The sequence below is a fragment of the Athene noctua genome, chromosome 13 (genome assembly GCF_965140245.1).
Source record: "Athene noctua chromosome 13, bAthNoc1.hap1.1, whole genome shotgun sequence".
NCBI classification, from domain to species: domain Eukaryota; kingdom Metazoa; phylum Chordata; class Aves; order Strigiformes; family Strigidae; genus Athene; species Athene noctua.
In genome coordinates, this window is record NC_134049.1 from 15,399,629 (window position 1) to 15,419,909 (window position 20,281).

Consider the following 20,281-nt stretch of genomic DNA (forward strand, 5'->3'; position numbering starts at 1 on the left):
AAGTTTGTTACTGAGGGCAAATGTCATGACAACATCAAACATTTTCTCCTGTTACAGTTGCCAAAATTAAAAGAGAATAATTTGGCCCGTCAGAAAATTAATCCATTAATTAAATCTAGATTTCACACTACAGTTACCAGACCAGAAAAACTTTTTACCTGCATCATGAAGGGCAGTTCTTCCTTGAAGATCCACGTTCTCCGTTGGACAATTGTACTGTTAAAATAAGTAACCACAGTTATCAATTAGGATTCAAACTGCATTTACAAAACATGAAATGTTTGAGGTTTTAATTAAAGCAATAGTGATTTAAGAAAAAATACAGTACACTGTACAAATACATATGAAACAGAGGTATGAGTACATGCACTTCAGTGCTCTAAATACACTGATCTAGAGTTGCAGAAGTAAATTAAGACCATGCAAGGAAAATGCACAATTTATCACAGACTTTTCACAGACACTTTCAAATGTTTGTTCACTACGGCCAAGATTCTCTGCTACTTGTCATTACTCCTTCGCTACTAGTCCTGGCACTCCACAGGAAGTGTGAGATTTCTATTTGCATGGAGACATGCATCAAATAAACAGAAGATGAAAAGAACACATTAAACAAAGTACTCAAGTGAGCACAAACTGTCCAGGAATAAATGAATTAAAAATAAATAGCACACAAACCTAAGACAATCCCACAATAAGTTTTCATTAATGAAAGACTAGGGATATAAATGCCCATCTTTTGAAGAAAACACTACTCTGGAACAGACCTTTCAGTATTACTGTTCCTAAATGCAGACGTATCCAGAAAAGGAACACTAGTCTTTAACAGACACTCAGCTCCATTTTCTTTAAGCAGTAGAAACTACAACTTGATTTGACTGTCTATGCGAAGAGACAAAAAAAAATGTTTATTTTCTTTTAGTGCTCTTTCAGCCACAACCTGTTATTTAATATGAAAAGGTCTTTTCCCCATGTCTGTCATTTTTAAAAGAATGTAAGTCTTAAAAAAAAAGAAAGAGGAGCAGCACAGTCCAACTTTGAATCAGCAGGTTTAAGAGTACCTTTTGTCCTCAAGAATAAAAACCATTAACAGACAAGTTGCATTTTTCAGTACCTGCAATAGCTTCTGCAAACATAATGCGTGTCCGTATTTTGCAGCTAGGTGCAATGCGTTTCTACCTAAAAAGAGAGATCAACATCAAGTCAGGATCTATTTTCAACATGCATTTAGAAATATCACAAACAAATAAAACACACCTATGTTGTTTTTCAGCAACTCAATTACTAATCATATAGCACTAATTTATGTACTTCACTGAAGCACTAGCAGTTTTTTATCTGAAGGAAATACTGTCATCACTCCCCTCCATAATTCCAAATGCTTCATTCCTGATCATCACGTGCCAGATGTACAAAACAGCAAGAGCCACATGTCATTAGACTGCCAGACTGATTTCAGAACAAGAGACGGTTCAGATCAATAGTCACAATTTAGATACAACAGTCAGTCCCCCCAGTTCTGTCAGTGCTATAACTGTCACCTCTCTTGCATATGCTTCACTATTTGTGATACAGTCTTTTGTTTCAGAAAATTGCAACCAAGGATTCAAGTTCATTAGCAAAATTAATCTCAAAATACTGCAAATGACTCCACATAAGCATTTTAAAAAAATAATCTGCCACATGAAAGGAGGAGGCCAGGTTATTTCTGTAATGAAGCTGAAAACAAAAGAATATTCCTTAACCACGTTAAATTATGAGGTGAACAATCTGAGGCAAAATTAGCACCCATTTTTAACTACTTCTTGCATCAGACCTTCACACAAACTCTGATATCACACATGCAGATCAAGAAGGCAGCATAGACACGCTCTGAATTTTTCAAGGCTCAGTACGGATGCACAAACACCTGCCACATCATTTAATTCTAATCCTCATTGCATACAGTACTTTACAAGTCTCAGTGAAATACACTTTAGTATTTAAATGAACACAAATTCATTTAAAACCATTCTTACAGTGTTATTCTCAGCCAGAAATGCTGATCTCACCAGTGAGTCTGAAGCAGACTACATACACAATCACAGAAGCACAAAACCAAAGTTCTTAAATTCTGCTGCATTCATGAACTTACATGACAAGACATGACCCTGTTGAAATGCCAGGTCCTGCACTTGGGCCACAACAACCCCATGCATGGCTACAGGCTTGGGGAGGTGTGGCTGGAGAGCTGTCTGGAAGAGAAGGATCTGGGGGTTCTAATCGACAAGCAGCTGAACATGAGCCGACAGTGTGCCCAGGTGGCCAAGAAAGCCAACGGCATCCTGGCTTGTATTAGAAATAGTGTGACCAGCAGAAGTAGGGAGGTGATAGCACCCCTGTGCTCTGCACTGGTGAGGCCACACCTGGAGGGTTGTGTCCAGTTTTGGGCACCTCAATACGAGAGGGAAATGGAGGTGCTGGAGTGAGTGCAGAGGAGGGCAACGAAGCTGGTGAAGGGCCTGGAGAACAGATCCTATGAGGAGCGATTGAAGGAGCTGCGACTGTTCAGCTTGAGGAGGAGAAGGCTGAGGGGAGACCTCATCACTCTCTACAGCTCCCTGAGAGGACACTGTAGAGAGGTTGGTGCTGGTCTCTTCTCACAGGGGATTAGTGACAGAACAAGGGGGAACAGCTTTAAACTGCAGCAGGGGAGGTTTAGACTGGACATTAGGAGAACATTTTTCCCAGAAAGAGTGGTCAGACGGTGGAATAGGCTGCCCAGGGAGGTGATGGAGTCACCATCCCTGGATGTGTTTAAGGGTCATTTAGATGAGACGCTGGGGGATATGGTGTAGGGGAGAACTTGTAGAGTAGGGCTGATGGTTGGACTCGATGATCCCAAGGGTCTTTTCCAACCTGAATGATTCTATGACCCATTTCCTTGAAGTTCAGCAACAACTCATACAAACTTTTTTGCCAACTACAGGGAACTACAGAAAGGAGGAAGGTCTTTCCTGCAGTTCAGCTTAATTCTACTCAAAATAAAAACCAAGCTGGAGAACTTCAGCTAGTTGCACATGGACATTTGAGGAAACCTACCTGCAGCATCAGTGGCCGTGATATCAACTCCATGAATAAGGATAGTGTTCAAGCAATCCAGGTTTCCCTTTGATGCTACAACATGGAATCTAAAAATAGAAAATACCTTAAGCTCAACTGGTTTACACACAAAAATGGTAACACTAACCAGGAAAGTAAAAGCAAACAGCTGCATAGTAAAAGCATTATATAATGAAAATCCAGCTTTGGACAGCATGCAAATCCAGTTAAGAGTTTTGCAGATATTACTTCAAGGAACATAGTAACTTTCTTGAGAAGCAATCATTATTTACCTTGAATCAGTGAGTCAGGTGAAAAACCAATATGCTTTCCATTTCCCTTTAATACGCAAATCTGGCAAGAGCAAGTATTTAAATACTGATCTTCACGTCTAAGTGAAGATTGTTTATGAGAATTCTATATTCTAGCTATCTGGTATTCTAGTTTAGATGAGGCTAGAATCTAATATGATGTATTACATTGATTTATATATTAAAAAGAAGAGTTTTCAGAGCAGCAGCAACATTTAGGAATTGAGTAACTTTCAATAGCTTCCCAACACCATCACTGGCGTACTGGGAATTACTTACGCAGATCGTCCCTCCACATCCAGTTTAGTAGGACTGACTCCTTTTTTTGCAAGGATTGATGAAACCTTTTCCACATCACCCCTTTCAGCGGCTTTCATTAACCTGTCATCGTATTTGTTCCAGTCTGTGTTCAGCTACGCAAGAGAGAATTAGAAAAGCAAGTGAGCTTATGGTACACTATTGATCTGCTAAAGGTATGTCAGTAATAGGCTGAATCATATGCAATTAGGGGATGCAACAAAAAATATCTGTTTGCAGAGTTGTACCTGTTAAGATGTTTAGAGCTATTTGTGTCTAACATCACTGTAGCATCTCAATCAGGCTGCTCACCACAGATGAGCAGTGCTCCCAGACAGGCTGGTTAAGTCACTTTGGTCCTAAAGGAGACCTTTAGGATCAAACCTCTTTGGTTTTCCTCATTCTGCTTTGTCCTGTCTAATAGCACTAAAACTAAAGCCACACGCAGTAGCGTCCTACCCTTATTCTCAAATCAGGTTTTCAGGCAGTTTCTCATATTAGAGGGCTGGAAGATGTCTAAAGACAACCTATCTGCCAGGACAGCCATCTTTTCACTGCATCTTTACTTTCTCTTCTCTCATCACAGATACTTCCATCCTGACCAAAAAAATGCATCTCTCCCCCACAGCAGTTGATTAACAAACAAGGAAAACTGCTGCACGGGGCTGCAATAAACTAAGGCCCTCACAACGAAGGGAGGGCTAGCACATGTACTTGTATACACACACACTTTATAGAAAAGCAACCTGCAATCTCTCAAAAACATCACAGTGCAGAGGAACTTCCGAACTGCTGCAGACAGGCAATCCCACACAAGGTCACCTATAGCTCTGCGCTGCTGTCCTGGTACTTGTCTAACTCTCAACAGCTCCACTGCAGGCAAAGGGAGAGCGTCCAAGGAGACCTGCAGCTCAGTCCTTCGTTAATCATATAGGAAAATTATTTCCTAATGGCTAGTTATCACATTCTAATCTCTCCACTATGCACACTAAGAACTCCCACCCCTTTTCTCTGCAGCACCTATAGATCTGAAAAGCTCTCTCCCTCTCCTGCCTTTTCAGAAAGGCACATCAACTGTTCTCTCACATCAGCAAGCCAATTAACTCCATTAATTACATAAAAACTAGAGGTTGTCTTGTTTACCTCTATTGTCAATCATTTGACTCGTAATAGTCTAAATAAAACAATTCAGTGTTTCACTTCTGTATATATTAAATATCTGTCCATGCCTCAAAACTTAAAAATAACCAAGATGCAACACAAAGGAACAGATAAGCAAAGAACTGCAAGTACCAAAGCCCAAAATAGTACTGCTAACAACTTCCCATCTAAGTAATCATCTCCAGTATAAGCTTTTCAGCATTCATTAAAAAAAGTGTTTTATAAGGAAGTGGGCAGATAAGACATAGCTGCTACAATTTGCGCCTCTATCAACCCTTATATAGTAAAGGGACCAGAGAACTCCACATGTGGGACCAAGCTTTGAGAGATACCCGAACAGGACAATTGTGAGATGTGATCGACGGCAGATTTCAGTTTTCAGGAATTCAGCAACACATGAAATATGTACTAAATTTAGCCCGCTCTGAACCAAGTTCACATTTATCAAGAACAGCTGAGCTTCCCAGCTTTACTGAAAAGTTGCACTGTTTTTCGTGGCCAATGCCTGACCAGAACTGATGAGAGAACACCAGAAAAGCAAAAAGTAGAGGCCCTATTTTGACCTTATCAGCTCATACAAGTTGCTTTTCCTCAAAACATTCTTTCATCCACCCGCAGGGGCCTAGAGTTTGATGCTGCCTCCCACCCCACGTCACCACAGGCTACTGCCAAGAACAGCATCCCTCCCCTCCCTCCCCAGCCGCTCCCGCTCTGCCTGGCATGCCTGGGGCCGGGGGAGCACCCTGATCCCTAAGAAAACGTCCAGAGAGAGCGGCCATGGAACCTGCCCACTGACCTGATCCACCCGCACCCACCTTACAAGGAAAGGCACCAGCACACAGTAGGGGACAGCAGGCGGTCCCATACGGCACTGGGGCGTGCCCAAACCCTGCACCGTACGAACCCAAATGCTGAAATGCCACGAGTCAATGTAAGTGTGCACACGGCATCAGCACAGGACTGTACCGACTCAACTCCCTGAATGTGGACATTCTTAAAAAAAGGTATGAACCACCTTCATGATGTCCCAAGCAGTTTTCAGATTTTAACAAATAAGCATGCTCAAAATACACAACAGGACAGTTTTTCCTTACAGTTCAAAGGGTCAAAATTTAGCTAAGTGCGATATTCAAGAGATGAACATCTATTGAGCTGTAGAAAGAAATGCCAAGTTTATAGCTTCAAATTGCCTGCAATTACCGAAGCAATGTAGAGTGCAAAGAAAGTACAAGTGAGTTATAAATAGACTGCTGTGCATTCAGTCCTCAGACAGCCGTTACTCCCCACTTTTTCCTTGTTTACTTCAAATGCAGGCCAAGCATCCCACCCCAAAATGCAGAGGTTGTTCTCTTAATTGCCAAAGGATCTTTTCTGAACTGCTTTGCACTTTTCAGAAACTTCTGTTCTGTGACAGAAACCTCATGGCCAAGCTGAACACTGATGGCTTGATATTCAAGAAGCTTTTAACTTAAGAAAAAGGCTTATAAAAGGAGTATTATATTCAAATCTAACTCTACACAGCAAAAGAATTTACTGATAACAGCACGACATAGGCAGCCTGTAGGTGCATGAAGTTACTATTCCCTATGGATCAGAAAGTTCTATGCCTCACCAAACAAAGAACATCAAAACTGGTAAACCTAATAATTCCCAAAACAGAGCAGCCAAAGAATAGCTGAAAGCATTTAAGAGAGAAAGCAGCCCACCAACCCCACAGCCTTCATATTGGGTTCATCACAATACACTCCTCCACCTCCTCAAAGGGCCAAACCCACTATGCAGAAGTCCTAGCAGTCTTCACGTGAAAGCGAGAATAGATAAAAACCAAAATCTATGCACAATCTTCATCCTGAAAAAAATACAGCTATGTTCTACCAGGACAGACCTACCTTCTCCTTAAGATCTGCCTTACTAGGGAAGACCAACATTTTTCAAGATTGACTATAACGAAGTCTGGAAGATCCACAACGGAGAGCTGCCAGTGCCACGTAGGTCTCGAAGCTCAGAGCCCAGAGCTGCCGTGAGCAAGGTCTTGCCTTGCGCCAGCACTGGCCAGGTGAAAGAGGAGATACAAAGAAAACCAAAACCCCACTGCTACCACCCTGCATCTGTAGAATGTATATTATACAAAATAGATCTGTATAGTGGAGTTGCAGTCATGATCATCTTTATTCCCCATTCTCATGATAAACAAGATTATAGTAATCCTGAAGTCTTAGCAATAGCTTATTCAGTACAATACTCACTAAAAGTGACATGAAGCAATAAAAATAGAGAACTAATGAAATCACAGCCACTAGTGTTGCCCGGCTAAAGCACAGTACTGATTTGTCAATCAATTAAAACATCCATTAGCTTAAAAGCCATGCCAACCAGGCTGCCTTAACAAAGTCATTGCATCAGTGGCATTGCTGTTCACAGCAAGCACTGCACGCGTTGCCGGCGGCAAAGACAGTATTCCTCCGCAGCTCAGCAAAGTTTCCTCTGCTAAGCTACCTTATTATGTAAATGTTATGTTTTAAAATACCTTAGAAACTGAACATACACAGCATCAAGCTCTGTTGCTTCTATATTCTTTTGCATACAGCTTTTCACGTCCTTAGAGGAAAGTGATCACACCTTGCATGTTTGCCACCGGGTTTAGATTGACGAGGTCCATACTCGCATCTTATACCCCCCAGCACAAAGTCACTCAAATCTACAGAAAACCCTCCACCAGTCATTCCTTGCTCCTATTTCATAAGTCTTCTGACTAACAGGAGCATTATTAAAAAAATAAATCATTTTTTCCCCTTTGGTTATAACACTTAAGTAAATTGCATCCATTTCCTATGATGTACTAAATCAAATACTGTCACCCAAGCATTTCACATTTAAGGAAAATTCCTCACAAGAAGAGTTGCTAAAGACAGATATAACACACATTAATTAAAAAGAAACAGTTACGAAACATTTACAATATTTCAGCTTTTGCATTTTTCCAGTTGTAAACTACTGCCATTGATACGCAATCTAAGATACCTACTGTGTCTTTAGCTGCACAGGAAAACCAACAAGTCATCATAGAACTCGCAGCTTCTTGCTGCCAGAAACAACCAGTTTATCTCGCATCAAGTTACAAAGCACTGCAGCTCACAAAGCGCCAAGCCAGAGTTCAAACAGGCTGCTTCGAGAAATGTATTCTCTCCACTGCCCTGAATTCATCTTGTTCCATCCTTCACTTAGCTTGGACCCCCCAGTATATTTTCCCCATCTTCAGGATCATCTTCAGACTTCATAACTCTTAATAAAAAATGGGCTACCCCCGGCCAGAGGCTGCCCGGCCAGTGAAGCCCTTTGCGGTCCGGCTGCCCGCTCAGCCTGTCCCTCCCCAGCGATCCCCGAGAAAACCCTCCCTGAGCTTTTGTTTCTGTGTTGCAACAGACTGCCAGAGTGACTCAGACTCACAAGTAAATATTGCCTAGATCTGAAATATCTTGTAAACAATACGTAGACAGTCTCATCAGCCCAGATCTATTTTCTGATAATCCAGTACTTGATAGCCAAGCAATAGCTATTAATACATTCTCCGCATGCTCATGTCCTGAGTAACACATTTTAGATTTAATGTTAACTAACAAGACAAGCATGCATGAAACTTTACTACAGTGTTGTTATGCTCTGCAGACATGCAACCACTCACTTTAAAATAACAAACACGTTAGTCAAATTAACTGTCCACTGACATTAATGAAGGTCATACTTATGACCACTAATATAACACAGAAAGACTGAAATACTTGCAGGAGTAATTTTTTCCCATTCCACCACACCACAAAGCTGAAAACAGACTCACGATCAGACTTCAGACAGTTACAACTGCAGAGCAGATGGAATGCATGATCCTATTTTGACAGAAATGTAACCGATTTTAAATTAGAAAACACACATGCCTCTGCTTTAAAAAAAAAAATTCTCCTTTTACAGCGATGAAACCCATTCTGAATAGAACCTGGTTTCAGCTTACTACTGCTGCCAGTCTGTCTCCCAACATGTTAAATGAGAGGAGTCACAGAGGCTGTGAAAACATTAAATAGACAGCATAATGATTAACAGTAGAGAAGATGTAGAGTCCCCTTTCACAAGTTATAAATTTAAATGGAGATCTCCCGAGTGCTGTATTTAGAGGACTAGGTCAACATGACAAGCAACCACTGTTATGTCTGCAGAAGAGAAACACGGTGCAGAGCCAGAAATACCACATACACACACAGGAGACTGCAAATAACCTAATAAATGGATTTCTCAGTAAAGAGACTTTTAAAAATCACTCATTCATATTTGCACAAACTGACCCTTTCCCAGCAACTTCTAAACTACCCCACATAACTTGCGGTGAGCGCCAGGCCTTCCCCCTCACAGCACTAACATGTCCCAAAGGAACGTTCCAAGACCTCTCTGCAACTAGTGCCCGCATGAAAAAGCCTCCCTGCAAAAGTGCAATGACTGGGTCATCCCCAGTTACCTTCTGACTAGAACCAAGTCTGTCATTTTTAGCGTTTTGGGGGGAAAAAAATAAATATGCTTCACAAGTGACAGCAACAGCATAAAAAACCCCACTTAACTGAAATCAGTTTGGTAAGAAACCATGGAGATAAGACTGCACCTTCCAGCTGAACAGTCTTCTCCAATTTATCCCAAAGGTTTCACTTGCCCCCATTTTTATCTGCCTGCAGACATTCCTCGTGACTCCTGAGCTGCACTCATCCTGCAGCCCCTTTATGCTGAAGATCCTCCCAAGACATTCTTGACCACAAAATTTAGGATTGCTAAACCACATTCCACAGCCCTGCCCAGCTCAGACTATGCAGAGACAGCAGCTCTCGGGAAACCCAGCTTTCACCACTCCATCGGCACCAAGCACCTTCGGTAAACACAGCCCCGTTACATGCTCACACTCATTAAATTGTCCTGCAAGACGTCTCAAAGGGTAGAAAATAATGAAACATGCTTGTGTTGCATTCTTTCAGTGTAACCTAAGTTTGGAGCCTAATTCAGACTTGGGTTTTCAGAGCAAAGACCACCATCAGGCAGACCAGTAGTGCAGATCTCCAGAGGTGCTGAATTCCCAGCACACCACAGACACTGTTGCCCGTTTTCTGTTAACACACAGCACCTGTTCCACCTAAGCTCAGCCTGCCAGGAATTCTTCCCAACTCCAGGTCTCCCTAGATAAGGGATATCCCGTCTCCACATCTGCAGGGGATTAAATGCAGTACTTGTTCCTCTCAGCTCGGCTCTGGCGTGCTCTCAGAATACTGAGCAGATGCATCCGGTGTCCACACGCACTCTGTACATCCACACGGTACTGCAACACCTTCGGGAGCAGTGCAGACACCGAACATATCTGCTCAGAACAATATAACCTCAGCAAGCACAGAATATTTTTCCAAAAGCTCTTCTAGCTTTCAATCCATGATTTAAACTTCCTGGGCTAGAGGGATTCTACCTGCATGCTTAAAAACTCTCAATTAATTGCTCTATTAACTTACCCAGTTTTCCCTCAAGTCCGGGTAAACTTTTAGCATCCTCAACACCCTTTGTTAAGGGACCGTACAACCTACTACATGTTGCGTGAACAATTATCTACTTTATTCTGAAGCCAAAGCTCTTTACCTTACCAGATATTTAGCAGATCAGAAGTCAAGCTACTTTACTGGCCTGCAATCCTCATCTTGTGGCTCTCCCTGGACCACCCCACAACATTACCACATACCCCCATGCTGTATGCCACAGTACTCCCAGCCAGCAGATAAAGGTTATCGGTAAACAGCTGAGAATGGTGATATAAGTATACAGCATAGTTCAGAGTCAAAGTTTATAGTAGCCTCTAAAACTACAACCCTCAAAAACAAGTCTGTTCCTCATCTGTCATTACAATTAAGTATTTAAATATGAGAGCAACAACAGGATTCATGCCTGTCACTAGAGGTACTGACACACAGGGCATGTTTGGTACCAAGACTAATTACTCTCGCTCCTGAGCGAAGCAAGACAGGACATTCTCGTGTTACTGAGAGCAGTGGAAAGGGCACACCATTGCTGGCACTGAGAGATATGGGGTGCTGTCAGCAAGAGGAGTTCTGATAGGCTAAAAAAAAAAAAATTTATTTGTACACTGCTGACAAGCAGAGAAGCAATTAGCAAAGCTAAGGTATAAAGTTTATAGGATATTTATCAGTAAACATAGCACCATACTTAAGAAAGCTGAGCTTGAAGCTACTGGGCATCTTCTCCCTCAACAAAAAAAAAAGAAAATCAGGTAGAGCCCATGAAGTACTACTGCACACACGACCACCTGAGCATCCCCAGTGAGGAACTCAAAGTGTTTTACTAGTGATCCCAAGCCACAGGAGGAGAGAATAATACTATGGTTATGGGGACCCAAACAGGACAGGCAAATGAAGGCTTTTGGAAAACACTCTGTAATACCCTTTAATCCCAGCAGCTCTTCTGCTGAGATTTTTCTCAGCCCAAATGTGCTCCAGAGTGAAATCCTAGCAGCCAGAAAGGAACCCCCAAGACTTTTCATAGCAGCAAGAAGAGATGTCTGGTCAATGAGGTACAACTCCCATTTGAGAATGCATTGACCTTTGAAAAAAAAAAAAAAAAAAGACAATACAGGGTCAGGGACACAAGAAATACAGGTCTTAATATTGCAGTGAAAAAAATTGAGACAAGTTGATTTGTTGCTAAAACAGCATTGCCCAGGATATTCCATCTGAACTGGGAGTTGCTCATCCGGAGTTTCTGAAGCCTTTTGCCTACATAGCTGCAGAACAGCGACTGCACAAACCAACAGCTTAAATAAAGCATGGACGATCTTTAGCAGTCACCTAACTCGCCTCAGAAACACCAGTTGTAAATCAAAGCAGCTCTTAAACCCTTCAGCCTGAAACCTGACATAAACCTGTGAAAGCGAACACAGCTCCTCGTCACTGCTGTGCCAAGCAGGTAATCCTGTTAATGAAAAAAATTAACAGACATGTCCTCCTCTAATGCCATTAGCAAGTGACATAAGCACATAAAACCTGAGAGCAAAGAGCTCTGATAAAACACTGCCATCACCACTTACGGCAAGTGCTCACAAAATTATCTAGACAAAAACACAAACATCATACTTTTATGGAAACAGTTATAAAACTAAAACTGCAGGATCTGAAGGCCATTATATGGAATAATTCTTGTCAAAGAAAAGACCGAGAACTATTAATCTTTGTCACAAGATATTAATTTGTCCATCTTTGGTGTCACGCGCTCTCCCTGTGGAGAAAGACACTCGCTGACAAAGGAGGGTTACCTGAGAAACATACGTGTGTCACAAGCCAAGCACAGATGAGAAGGGCAGGCTCAGCACATCTATCAGGCCGTGCATTTAATTTTCCTGCTCGCTCTACAGAGGTCAGAGTACATTCGCAGTCAAAACATCTGAACAGACACACCCTGCGATTTTATATGGCACAAAATGACAAGTGCTTTTGAAGTAGTTTGATTTATTTAAAAACTGCCCAGACTGACAAAATGAAAGGGTAAGTTACTGAAACTATTTTTAAAATATATTGACCAGGTGTAGCTTCTCCCTTCAGTACAGATGCACATCAGCCAACAGTCATTTATCTTGCAGACTTTTGGCTTATCTGCAGTTGTCTAGAAAAATACTGCACATACCAGGTTTGGGAAAGGGTTAGCTCAAGGAGGGGGGCAATAGCATTTTATAAGCATATCTTCCTCATTAGGATGTGTCTGTATTCACATACAAATGTTCTGGAGTTTAGAACTGCAGGAAGAAGATGCACTGTTTAGTCTACATAAGGGAAAAAACAGACCCAGCTTGACCACAAGGGTTCTTGTCTCACCCAGCAAGTTCCCACCCTCAGCACGTTATGTTACCACCTCATATGCAGCAATTTCTCCATCTACAGAAAAGTCACTGACTGCTACAAAGTGGGCAACGCTTAGTCTAAACAGTGATCAAAAACAGCCTTCCTAGGACTGCTCTGATTTTGCATTGCTCAAAATGCTTGCATCAAGAATTCATCTGAGAGTTGTGCATGGCTTGTTTAAATGTAACTGCAGCCTGTCATTCATCCAGGTAATGGTCTCCAAGCAAACAGGTTAAAGCAAAACAAACAGCAAGTATCTAAAATCTCACCATAAACATTCCCAATTTTACCCTATTCTTAAGGCATTTTCCTTCCAACTGCAAGTTAGCATATCCCATCAAGATTAAATTATTGACTATCAAGAAAGTATTCAAATCTACTTCTAGCTATGTGATGTGTCAAATAGTCCTCTCAAAACCATCTCAAGGGCTCTAAATCTGTGCCAAATAGTGTATTTCTACCTACAAGGAGTGACATGTACTTAACTACTAGCCAGTTTCTCTTTTCCACATACCTGGAGTAGGGGAAAAAAAACACCAGAATCAACTATAACAGCACCCAAGCTACAGTGGAAGTGTCCAAGAACCACATACAACTCCTGAAGGATGCAAAGTCTGCTAAAATGGAAAAAAAAAAACCACATTCAAATCGTTTTTAAACACAACTTCCTTACGTTTCATTGCCAACATACAACTAAAGTGCACTATATTGATGAGACATCCTCAAATTCTCAGCCCCAAGATACAGATCATTAGTGTCCACTAATAGATGTGATCAGAGCTACTTATGCACGCTGAAAACAAGCCGGTGGTTCTGCAGCTGCACTTTAAAACAGTCTGTTAAGCACTTTTTACAGTAACTGTGACTTACACACATCAAAGAAATTACACCCTTTTACAGCAACGACAGCATCACAGCTTTTGCCACCAAAATAACAGGGAGCCCTGGAAGTCGGAGTCCCAGGAGAAGTATTTCCCCTTTAAATGGGGAGAAAACATCGGCAAGGTCAGAGTCCAGCTGCCTTTGTCTGCCATTCAAAGCAGCGTATCACACCGGGAGGCAAACCATTAGTTTGAAATTACAAGCTCTCCGGCAAGGCCTGATTGATTTGTGTGCTTCCATTTATTAATAACGAAGCATCAGAAAATATTAGGGGGTGATGAAACAAGACACGACTATTACATTCATGGTGCAGGGAAGCAGCCTCAAGCAGGTGTGCACAGAGACGGGAATATGTTACAGTCCGACTCCATCCTGTTCTGTCACCATTAAGTAATGAAAACACGGAGACAGTATCAGTCTCTCAGACACTCTAAGCATTTGTTTGCTAATAAATATTGATATTTAAATACTGACAAAGTACTACATAAGTTGTATGTGAGCAAAAGGTCAGATAAACTTAAAACAGATAACCAAGCAGCCTTATCTGCATCAACACGTCTGCAAAGCAGCTAAGGACATTTAACTTACACACAAGCACTCGCTGTACCTCCAATTTTTAAAATATTTTTAATTGCTACATTCCAAAATGATAAAGCATTGATAAATACTCCTTTTTAAGGAGCCTGAAAATTACAATGCATCTGTAAACAGGCTGTACCACAAAGCTTTTGCTGAACCACAAATTGCCTGTCTTGACTAACCTCCCGTTTCTTCAACATCAACCACAAACATCACACAAACAAGCACCTAATTCTATTTAACTAAATGCAAATGAATCACAGTTTTCTCCAAGGAACACACACATTAGCACGAGCCTTAATAATGCTTCCTGGAGCCCAAACATACTCGAAGGAGTAACCAGTCAGCCTAGGATTTGACATTTGAATATTATAGTGTTGCTGATTCTTGGCCACGCTGTCTGAAGATGGCATTGTAAAGTCACCTTTGGTGGCCCACAACAGACACAGAGGTAGTCAAGAGAGAAGAATAACTTCCCTCCAGCCAACAGCAGCAATGCTGGAAAAATTCTGCTGATAGGTCATAGCATTGTGACCAGCAGGGCTGACAAAACCCGTTTTGGCTTTGCACAGAGCAGAGTCATGACAAAATGCTATGCAAATCTTGTTAGATTACAAACCAGTGTGTGCCACCAGCAGCACAAGTTTTGTTTTTTTTTTTTAAGAAGTTCAACACCAAAGTGATCTTGAATCTTTGGTTAAAACTAGGTTGCCAAACATCTATTTTTTACTGCATTCCTTCAGCTATTAACGTGCTTTCTACAGCACACTGGTGCTACAAATTTAACAAAGTTGTTCTGCTGTACATACAAAGATATAGGGTTGCTGATTAACTAACAAATTCAGACAACAAATAGTATTCTTCCATCCCCTTAATAAAAGCAGTCAGATGAGAACAAGAGGTGATGCCTCCCCTCTCCGCTGACTGGGCAGTAGTAGTTGTTTAATTGTGTATTGGGCCAACCCACAAAGTTCCACTCCTTACCCAGAGGAAAAGTCATCATTTAACCAAATAAGGCAGTCTCCAAGGGGAAAAAGTGTTGAAAAAAGTGTTAATACAATCTTAAATAAGTTCAGCTGCCACTGACTACAGAATTTGTCCAGATATCAATTTAATAATCACAATCATCATACCAGGGCAAGCACTCAGATGTCTACCTCTGTTTCTTGCACAATGGTTTCTGCTAATTATATACGATGTTCAGTTTCTCTTAATTAAAAAAAGTCCAACATCACTTTTCCCAGAGGAGAAAGGATTGTTAGAAGTTTTCACATCTGCTCCTTCTCATTACGTGCAGGTGCTTCAGGCAGCACTGCTGGTGTCTGAAGCACGTATCTCACACCAGCTCGGTCCTGGACATCCTCTCTTCGGATGCAAACAACTCCCGAGAGGCAGCCCCGCTGCTGCTCAGCCAGGCAGCTTCAGCTGTGCTCAAAGCACAACCACAAAGCCCCTGTTTGGCAGTAAGTAGCCATCCTCTGGCAAGCAGTCCAGAAGCCCCCTTCCCTAAATTCCAGACCTCATCACCAAGGAAAGAGAGGTTAAAACCCCACATTAATAAGATAACGCACCTCAAATTTAACAGGACACCTCCACATCTATTCCTCAAGTGTTACAGAAATAAGCAGGCAACCTTTCCCCCCGGCCGCCCCCAGAGGCCAACAGAATCTCACCGGTGGAAGTTGATTAGCAAAGATCTGAAACAAAAATAACTTTGTAGAAAAATAAACCAATCTTTCCCCAACCATCTGCTCAAGAAACACCAACCAGTGAGCATTTCATATTTGGTTCTTGTACATACAGCTAGACAGAATTTCAAATTTTACTGGAAGAGCACATTTCCTAAACACAAGCTAGATCACAAACAAACACTTAGAATATCAGCATATATTACATGTATTTTGGAATCTCAGCAATACCAGCAGCACATGCTGCTCTGATCACCCCAATAGTTTTGACTACATTAACTAAAATCTATCTTGTAGATGTTTTTGAATGAGGCATCGTCTCTGACTGAAAGTGAGGGCCATGCCCCAAAGGCTTTGTGTTCCACAGAAGCTGGTGTTAAAGTTTCCAGCCTCCACTAGTACAAATGACAAGCATCTTTCTCACTATTCAGAGCACTGAAGTTACTGAACAGGCTGCTCAGATTATTTTCCAAGCACCATCAGCCAGCTGGAGTTGGCAAAACCAGATAATTCCATCTTCAGACACAACATTCTGGATAATTGTGGAATTGATAATAACTACCATTTCTACTTTCTGCTGCTTCTCATGGCTTCCCTCCATCGCGAGACACATAATAAAACCATTTGCAACAGATCACCATCAGAAGACAGAGGGCATGTAACTATTACCTTAACCTGGAGGAAAATTTTCAGAAGCATGATGAAGGGATTAAGTTTCTCTCCACCCCCAAGGAAACAGCACCGGGTGGGGACAGGAGAGAGGGATGAAGTTTCTCAAACAGGCAACTCTTTTACACTCCTTTCAGGCAGGATCTATAAAGCTCACACTGGCAGGATTCCCACCCACTTCCCCTCCTTCCCCAGCAGTTAGAGAGACCTGGCTTTACACAACCATCCCCCCCCTTTGGCCTCACTATTAGCACCCACCCATGCGGTTGAATTTTTTTTTTTTCCCCCCACATGGAAGGTTCTAAACTGGTGTTTGATCAGCTGGTGGAGTGATCAAGTAACCAAAATATGTAATAAACAACGGAGATAAGTACACGATGGGTACAAACCTGTTTTTAAAGGATGTCACTGAAAGTAATTTCCCTTCATATATTTTAGAATAACTTCAGCTCTTAAAAGCATTAAGACTGCTCAAACTTACTTTGAAAAGAAGGCTTGTTGAGCCTTCACCAATGGAAGTGAAAAATCATGTCTATTCAAAACCAAGGATGGATGCTGTTAAGTATTTGTTGAAATTATCATAGGCTTATTTTTAAATAACAAACAGTTCTTAAGTATAGGACAACTCATGAATAACATTAAGCAGTGTCAGCCTACACATTACAAATTATCATAACAGACTTCTGAATCACTCCTTTGCACAGTGAAGTGTTCAGCACAATGAGGCACTTCCACACAGAGCTGTCATTTTGTAAGATGAGTTCAGTCAGCAGTTTACAACCCTGAATATCTACATATCTTCCAAATGAACTATTATTTTCAAGTAATAGCTTCAGACCCGAGACAAATGTGCAGGAGTATTTTAAAGATAGCTAATACCTTAAAAGACGACTGATAAAAGCTGGTGTATCATATTAACCTGCCCTTTTCCGCTACTCCATGTAGCCAGCGGCAAGTTTAGCAAATGAGAGCAGGAAGGCAGCAGTAAGCTTAGGAGAGCAACTGCCACAGCAGACTACCAGGGAAGCATTTACTGCACGGTCAAAATTAAAGATGATTTACCACACAAAGTAATCTCCAAATACTGTTTTCTTCAGTTACTATCTCACCAAAAGTCATCCAAGGAGATGAATGAAGTAAAAATGAAAACCAATAAAGACAGGTAACACGAGCCTAAATTTTGGAAGCTGTAGAGAACAAGACACAGACAATTGCACCACCACAAAGGTACCACGTTTCCAGAGGTCACGACTCCCCCAGGCCCAGTGTTTCCAGACAGGATGATCATAAATCACAACCACATAAAGCCAGCAGTCACTTTGAAAGCTTTTTGTGCACTTTCTATGCAAACCCTCCTTCTGTGTACCAGGGTAAGGGTTCCCATTTTGCCACAAAAGTTACAAATGTTGAACGAGCTACTGACAATGCCATGCAGACATATCTCAGCAAGCCCCGGGGCAGGTTGCCAGTCAGAGCTCAGCACTGACTCCTAAGGCTCTTGTAGGGGGGGAGGAATAAAAAAGGTGTTAATTTCTGCTGGGGCCAGAAAGCAAACCTGAAGGCAGAGGTAACATGCGTTTGTACGCCTGTTTCCTGAGCTGCAGGTCACCCAGGGCAGCCTGACGAAGAGGCCGGGTGCCAGGCACGGTGCATGTGCTCACCCCACTCTTCCCCCAGACCAGCACTCCGGGTCCTCTCCCTGATGCACCCCCTCCCCACGCACAGAGCACGCGGGGGCTCGCTGCTGGTACCCCCACTCCTTCAGCACATCCCCAACTCTCTGGCACCCAGCTCCCCCCAGTGCCAGGGCGCTGTGGCTCCACGCCTGCCCCAGAGAGAGCCCCCCCACAGATCCCAGAGACCACCTTCCCCCCAGCTCTCCCACGCTCTCTGTCCCCAGCAAAGCCTCAGCTCCCCAGAGAGCCGGGGCCCGCTGCGCCTCCACACAACTCCCGGCCCCTTCTACTCCGCTCACCCCAGACCCCACGGATACACAGCCCCAGAGAGCCCAGACCCCACGGATACACAGCCCCAGAGAGCCCAGACCCCACGGATACACAGCCCCAGAGAGCCCAGACCCCACGGATACACAGCCCCAGAGAGCCCAGACCCCACGGATACACAGCCCCAGAGAGCCCAGACCCCACGGATACACAGCCCCAGAGAGCCCAGACCCCACGGATACACAGCCCCAGAGAGCCCAGACCCCACGGATACACAGCCCCAGAGAGCCCAGACCCCACGGATACACAGCCCCAGAGAGCCCAGACCCCACGGATACACAGCCCCAGAGAGCCCAGACCCCACGGATACACAGCCCCAGAGAGCCCAGACCCCACGGATACACAGCCCCAGAGAGCCCAGACCCCACGGATACACAGCCCCAGAGAGCCCAGACCCCACGGATACACAGCCCCAGAGAGCCCAGACCCCACGGATACACAGCCCCAGAGAGCCCAGACCCCACGGATACACAGCCCCAGAGAGCCCAGACCCCACGGATACACAGCCCCAGAGAGCCCAGACCCCACGGATACACAGCCCCAGAGAGCCCAGACCCCACGGATACACAGCCCCAGAGAGCCCAGACCCCACGGATACACAGCCCCAGAGAGCCCAGACCCCACGGATACACAGCCCCAGAGAGCCCAGACCCCACGGATACACAGCCCCAGAGAGCCCAGACCCCACGGATACACAGCCCCAGAGAGCCCAGACCCCACGGATACACAGCCCCAGAGAGCCCAGACCCCACCCCTCAGCTCCCCAGCCTCACCCCCAAGCACCCCCAGCAGCGCCCACTCCTCCGCGGAGCTCCCACAGCCCCAGAGCCCAGCAGCCCCCAGCCCCACCCGCCCTCACAGGACTCTCGGGCCCTCAGCCCTCGGAGGTGGAGGGGGGGGGGGGGAAGAGGGGGGGGGAAGAGGGGGCCGCCTCTCCCTCCCCTCCGCTCCGCGCCCAGTCGGCACCCACCGCGCTGCCCCCGATGACGGCTTCATGCTTCTTCAGGCGGGACTTGAGGCTCTTCATGGCGCGGCCCCGGGCGGGCGGGCGCGGCACCGGCCCTGCGACGCGTACCCGCCGCCGCCGCCACGGCCGGGACAAGCCGGCCCCCACCCGCCGCGGCACCCCTAGCCCGCCGCCCCGCCCACCCGCCAGCCGCAGCCAATCACCGCCCGCTCGCTGGGCCGCCGCAGCCAATCACCAGGTAGAACGGGAGGAGGGACTTCCTCCTTTTAAAGGCCGTCGGCGCTTTGCCCCGTGCGGAGCCGCCCGCCCGCCAGGGGGCGCGCAGGGGCAGGGGCAGGGGCAGGGGCAGGGGCAGGGGCAGGGGCAGGGGCAGGGGCAGGGGCAGGGGCAGGGGCAGGGGCAGCGGCAGCGGCAGCGGCAGCGGCAGGGGCAGCGGCAGGGGCAGCGGCAGGCGCAGCGGCAGGGGCAGCGGCAGGCGGTGCGCCGCTCGGACGCCAGGGCAGCCCCTCAGGGCCACCACGGAGAGGGCGGCCGGGCCCCGCGCTGCCGTGGGCCCGGGAGGCGGCCGGGGCCGCCCCGTCGCCGTCTGTGCCCGTGCCCTCGGGGAGACACCGCCCCCATCCCTCCGGGCTTGCCGGGCTGGGGAGGGGGACAGAGCTCCCGGGTCTGGTGGCGGGAGGGAGGAGGTAGGAGCTTGGCACGCGCTTGCAGGAGCGGAAAA

The 20,281-nt window shown here is 44.8% G+C and overlaps 1 protein-coding gene across 1 annotated transcript in view; it reads right to left on the reverse strand.

Moving 5' to 3' along the window:
- Positions 1–19,715, reverse strand: part of UACA (uveal autoantigen with coiled-coil domains and ankyrin repeats) — a 34,986-nt gene extending 15,271 nt beyond the window's left edge. Inside the window, exons 1-5 of the mRNA XM_074917494.1 lie at positions 19,564–19,715; positions 3,672–3,805; positions 3,082–3,170; positions 1,115–1,179; positions 159–216 (exon numbers count right to left, since the gene is read on the reverse strand). Of these exons, the coding sequence (XP_074773595.1) occupies positions 159–216; positions 1,115–1,179; positions 3,082–3,170; positions 3,672–3,805; positions 19,564–19,620 (403 nt within the window). The 5' untranslated portion in view covers positions 19,621–19,715. The remainder of the gene's footprint in view (positions 1–158; positions 217–1,114; positions 1,180–3,081; positions 3,171–3,671; positions 3,806–19,563) is intronic.
- Between the last annotated feature and the right edge of the window lie 566 nt (positions 19,716–20,281).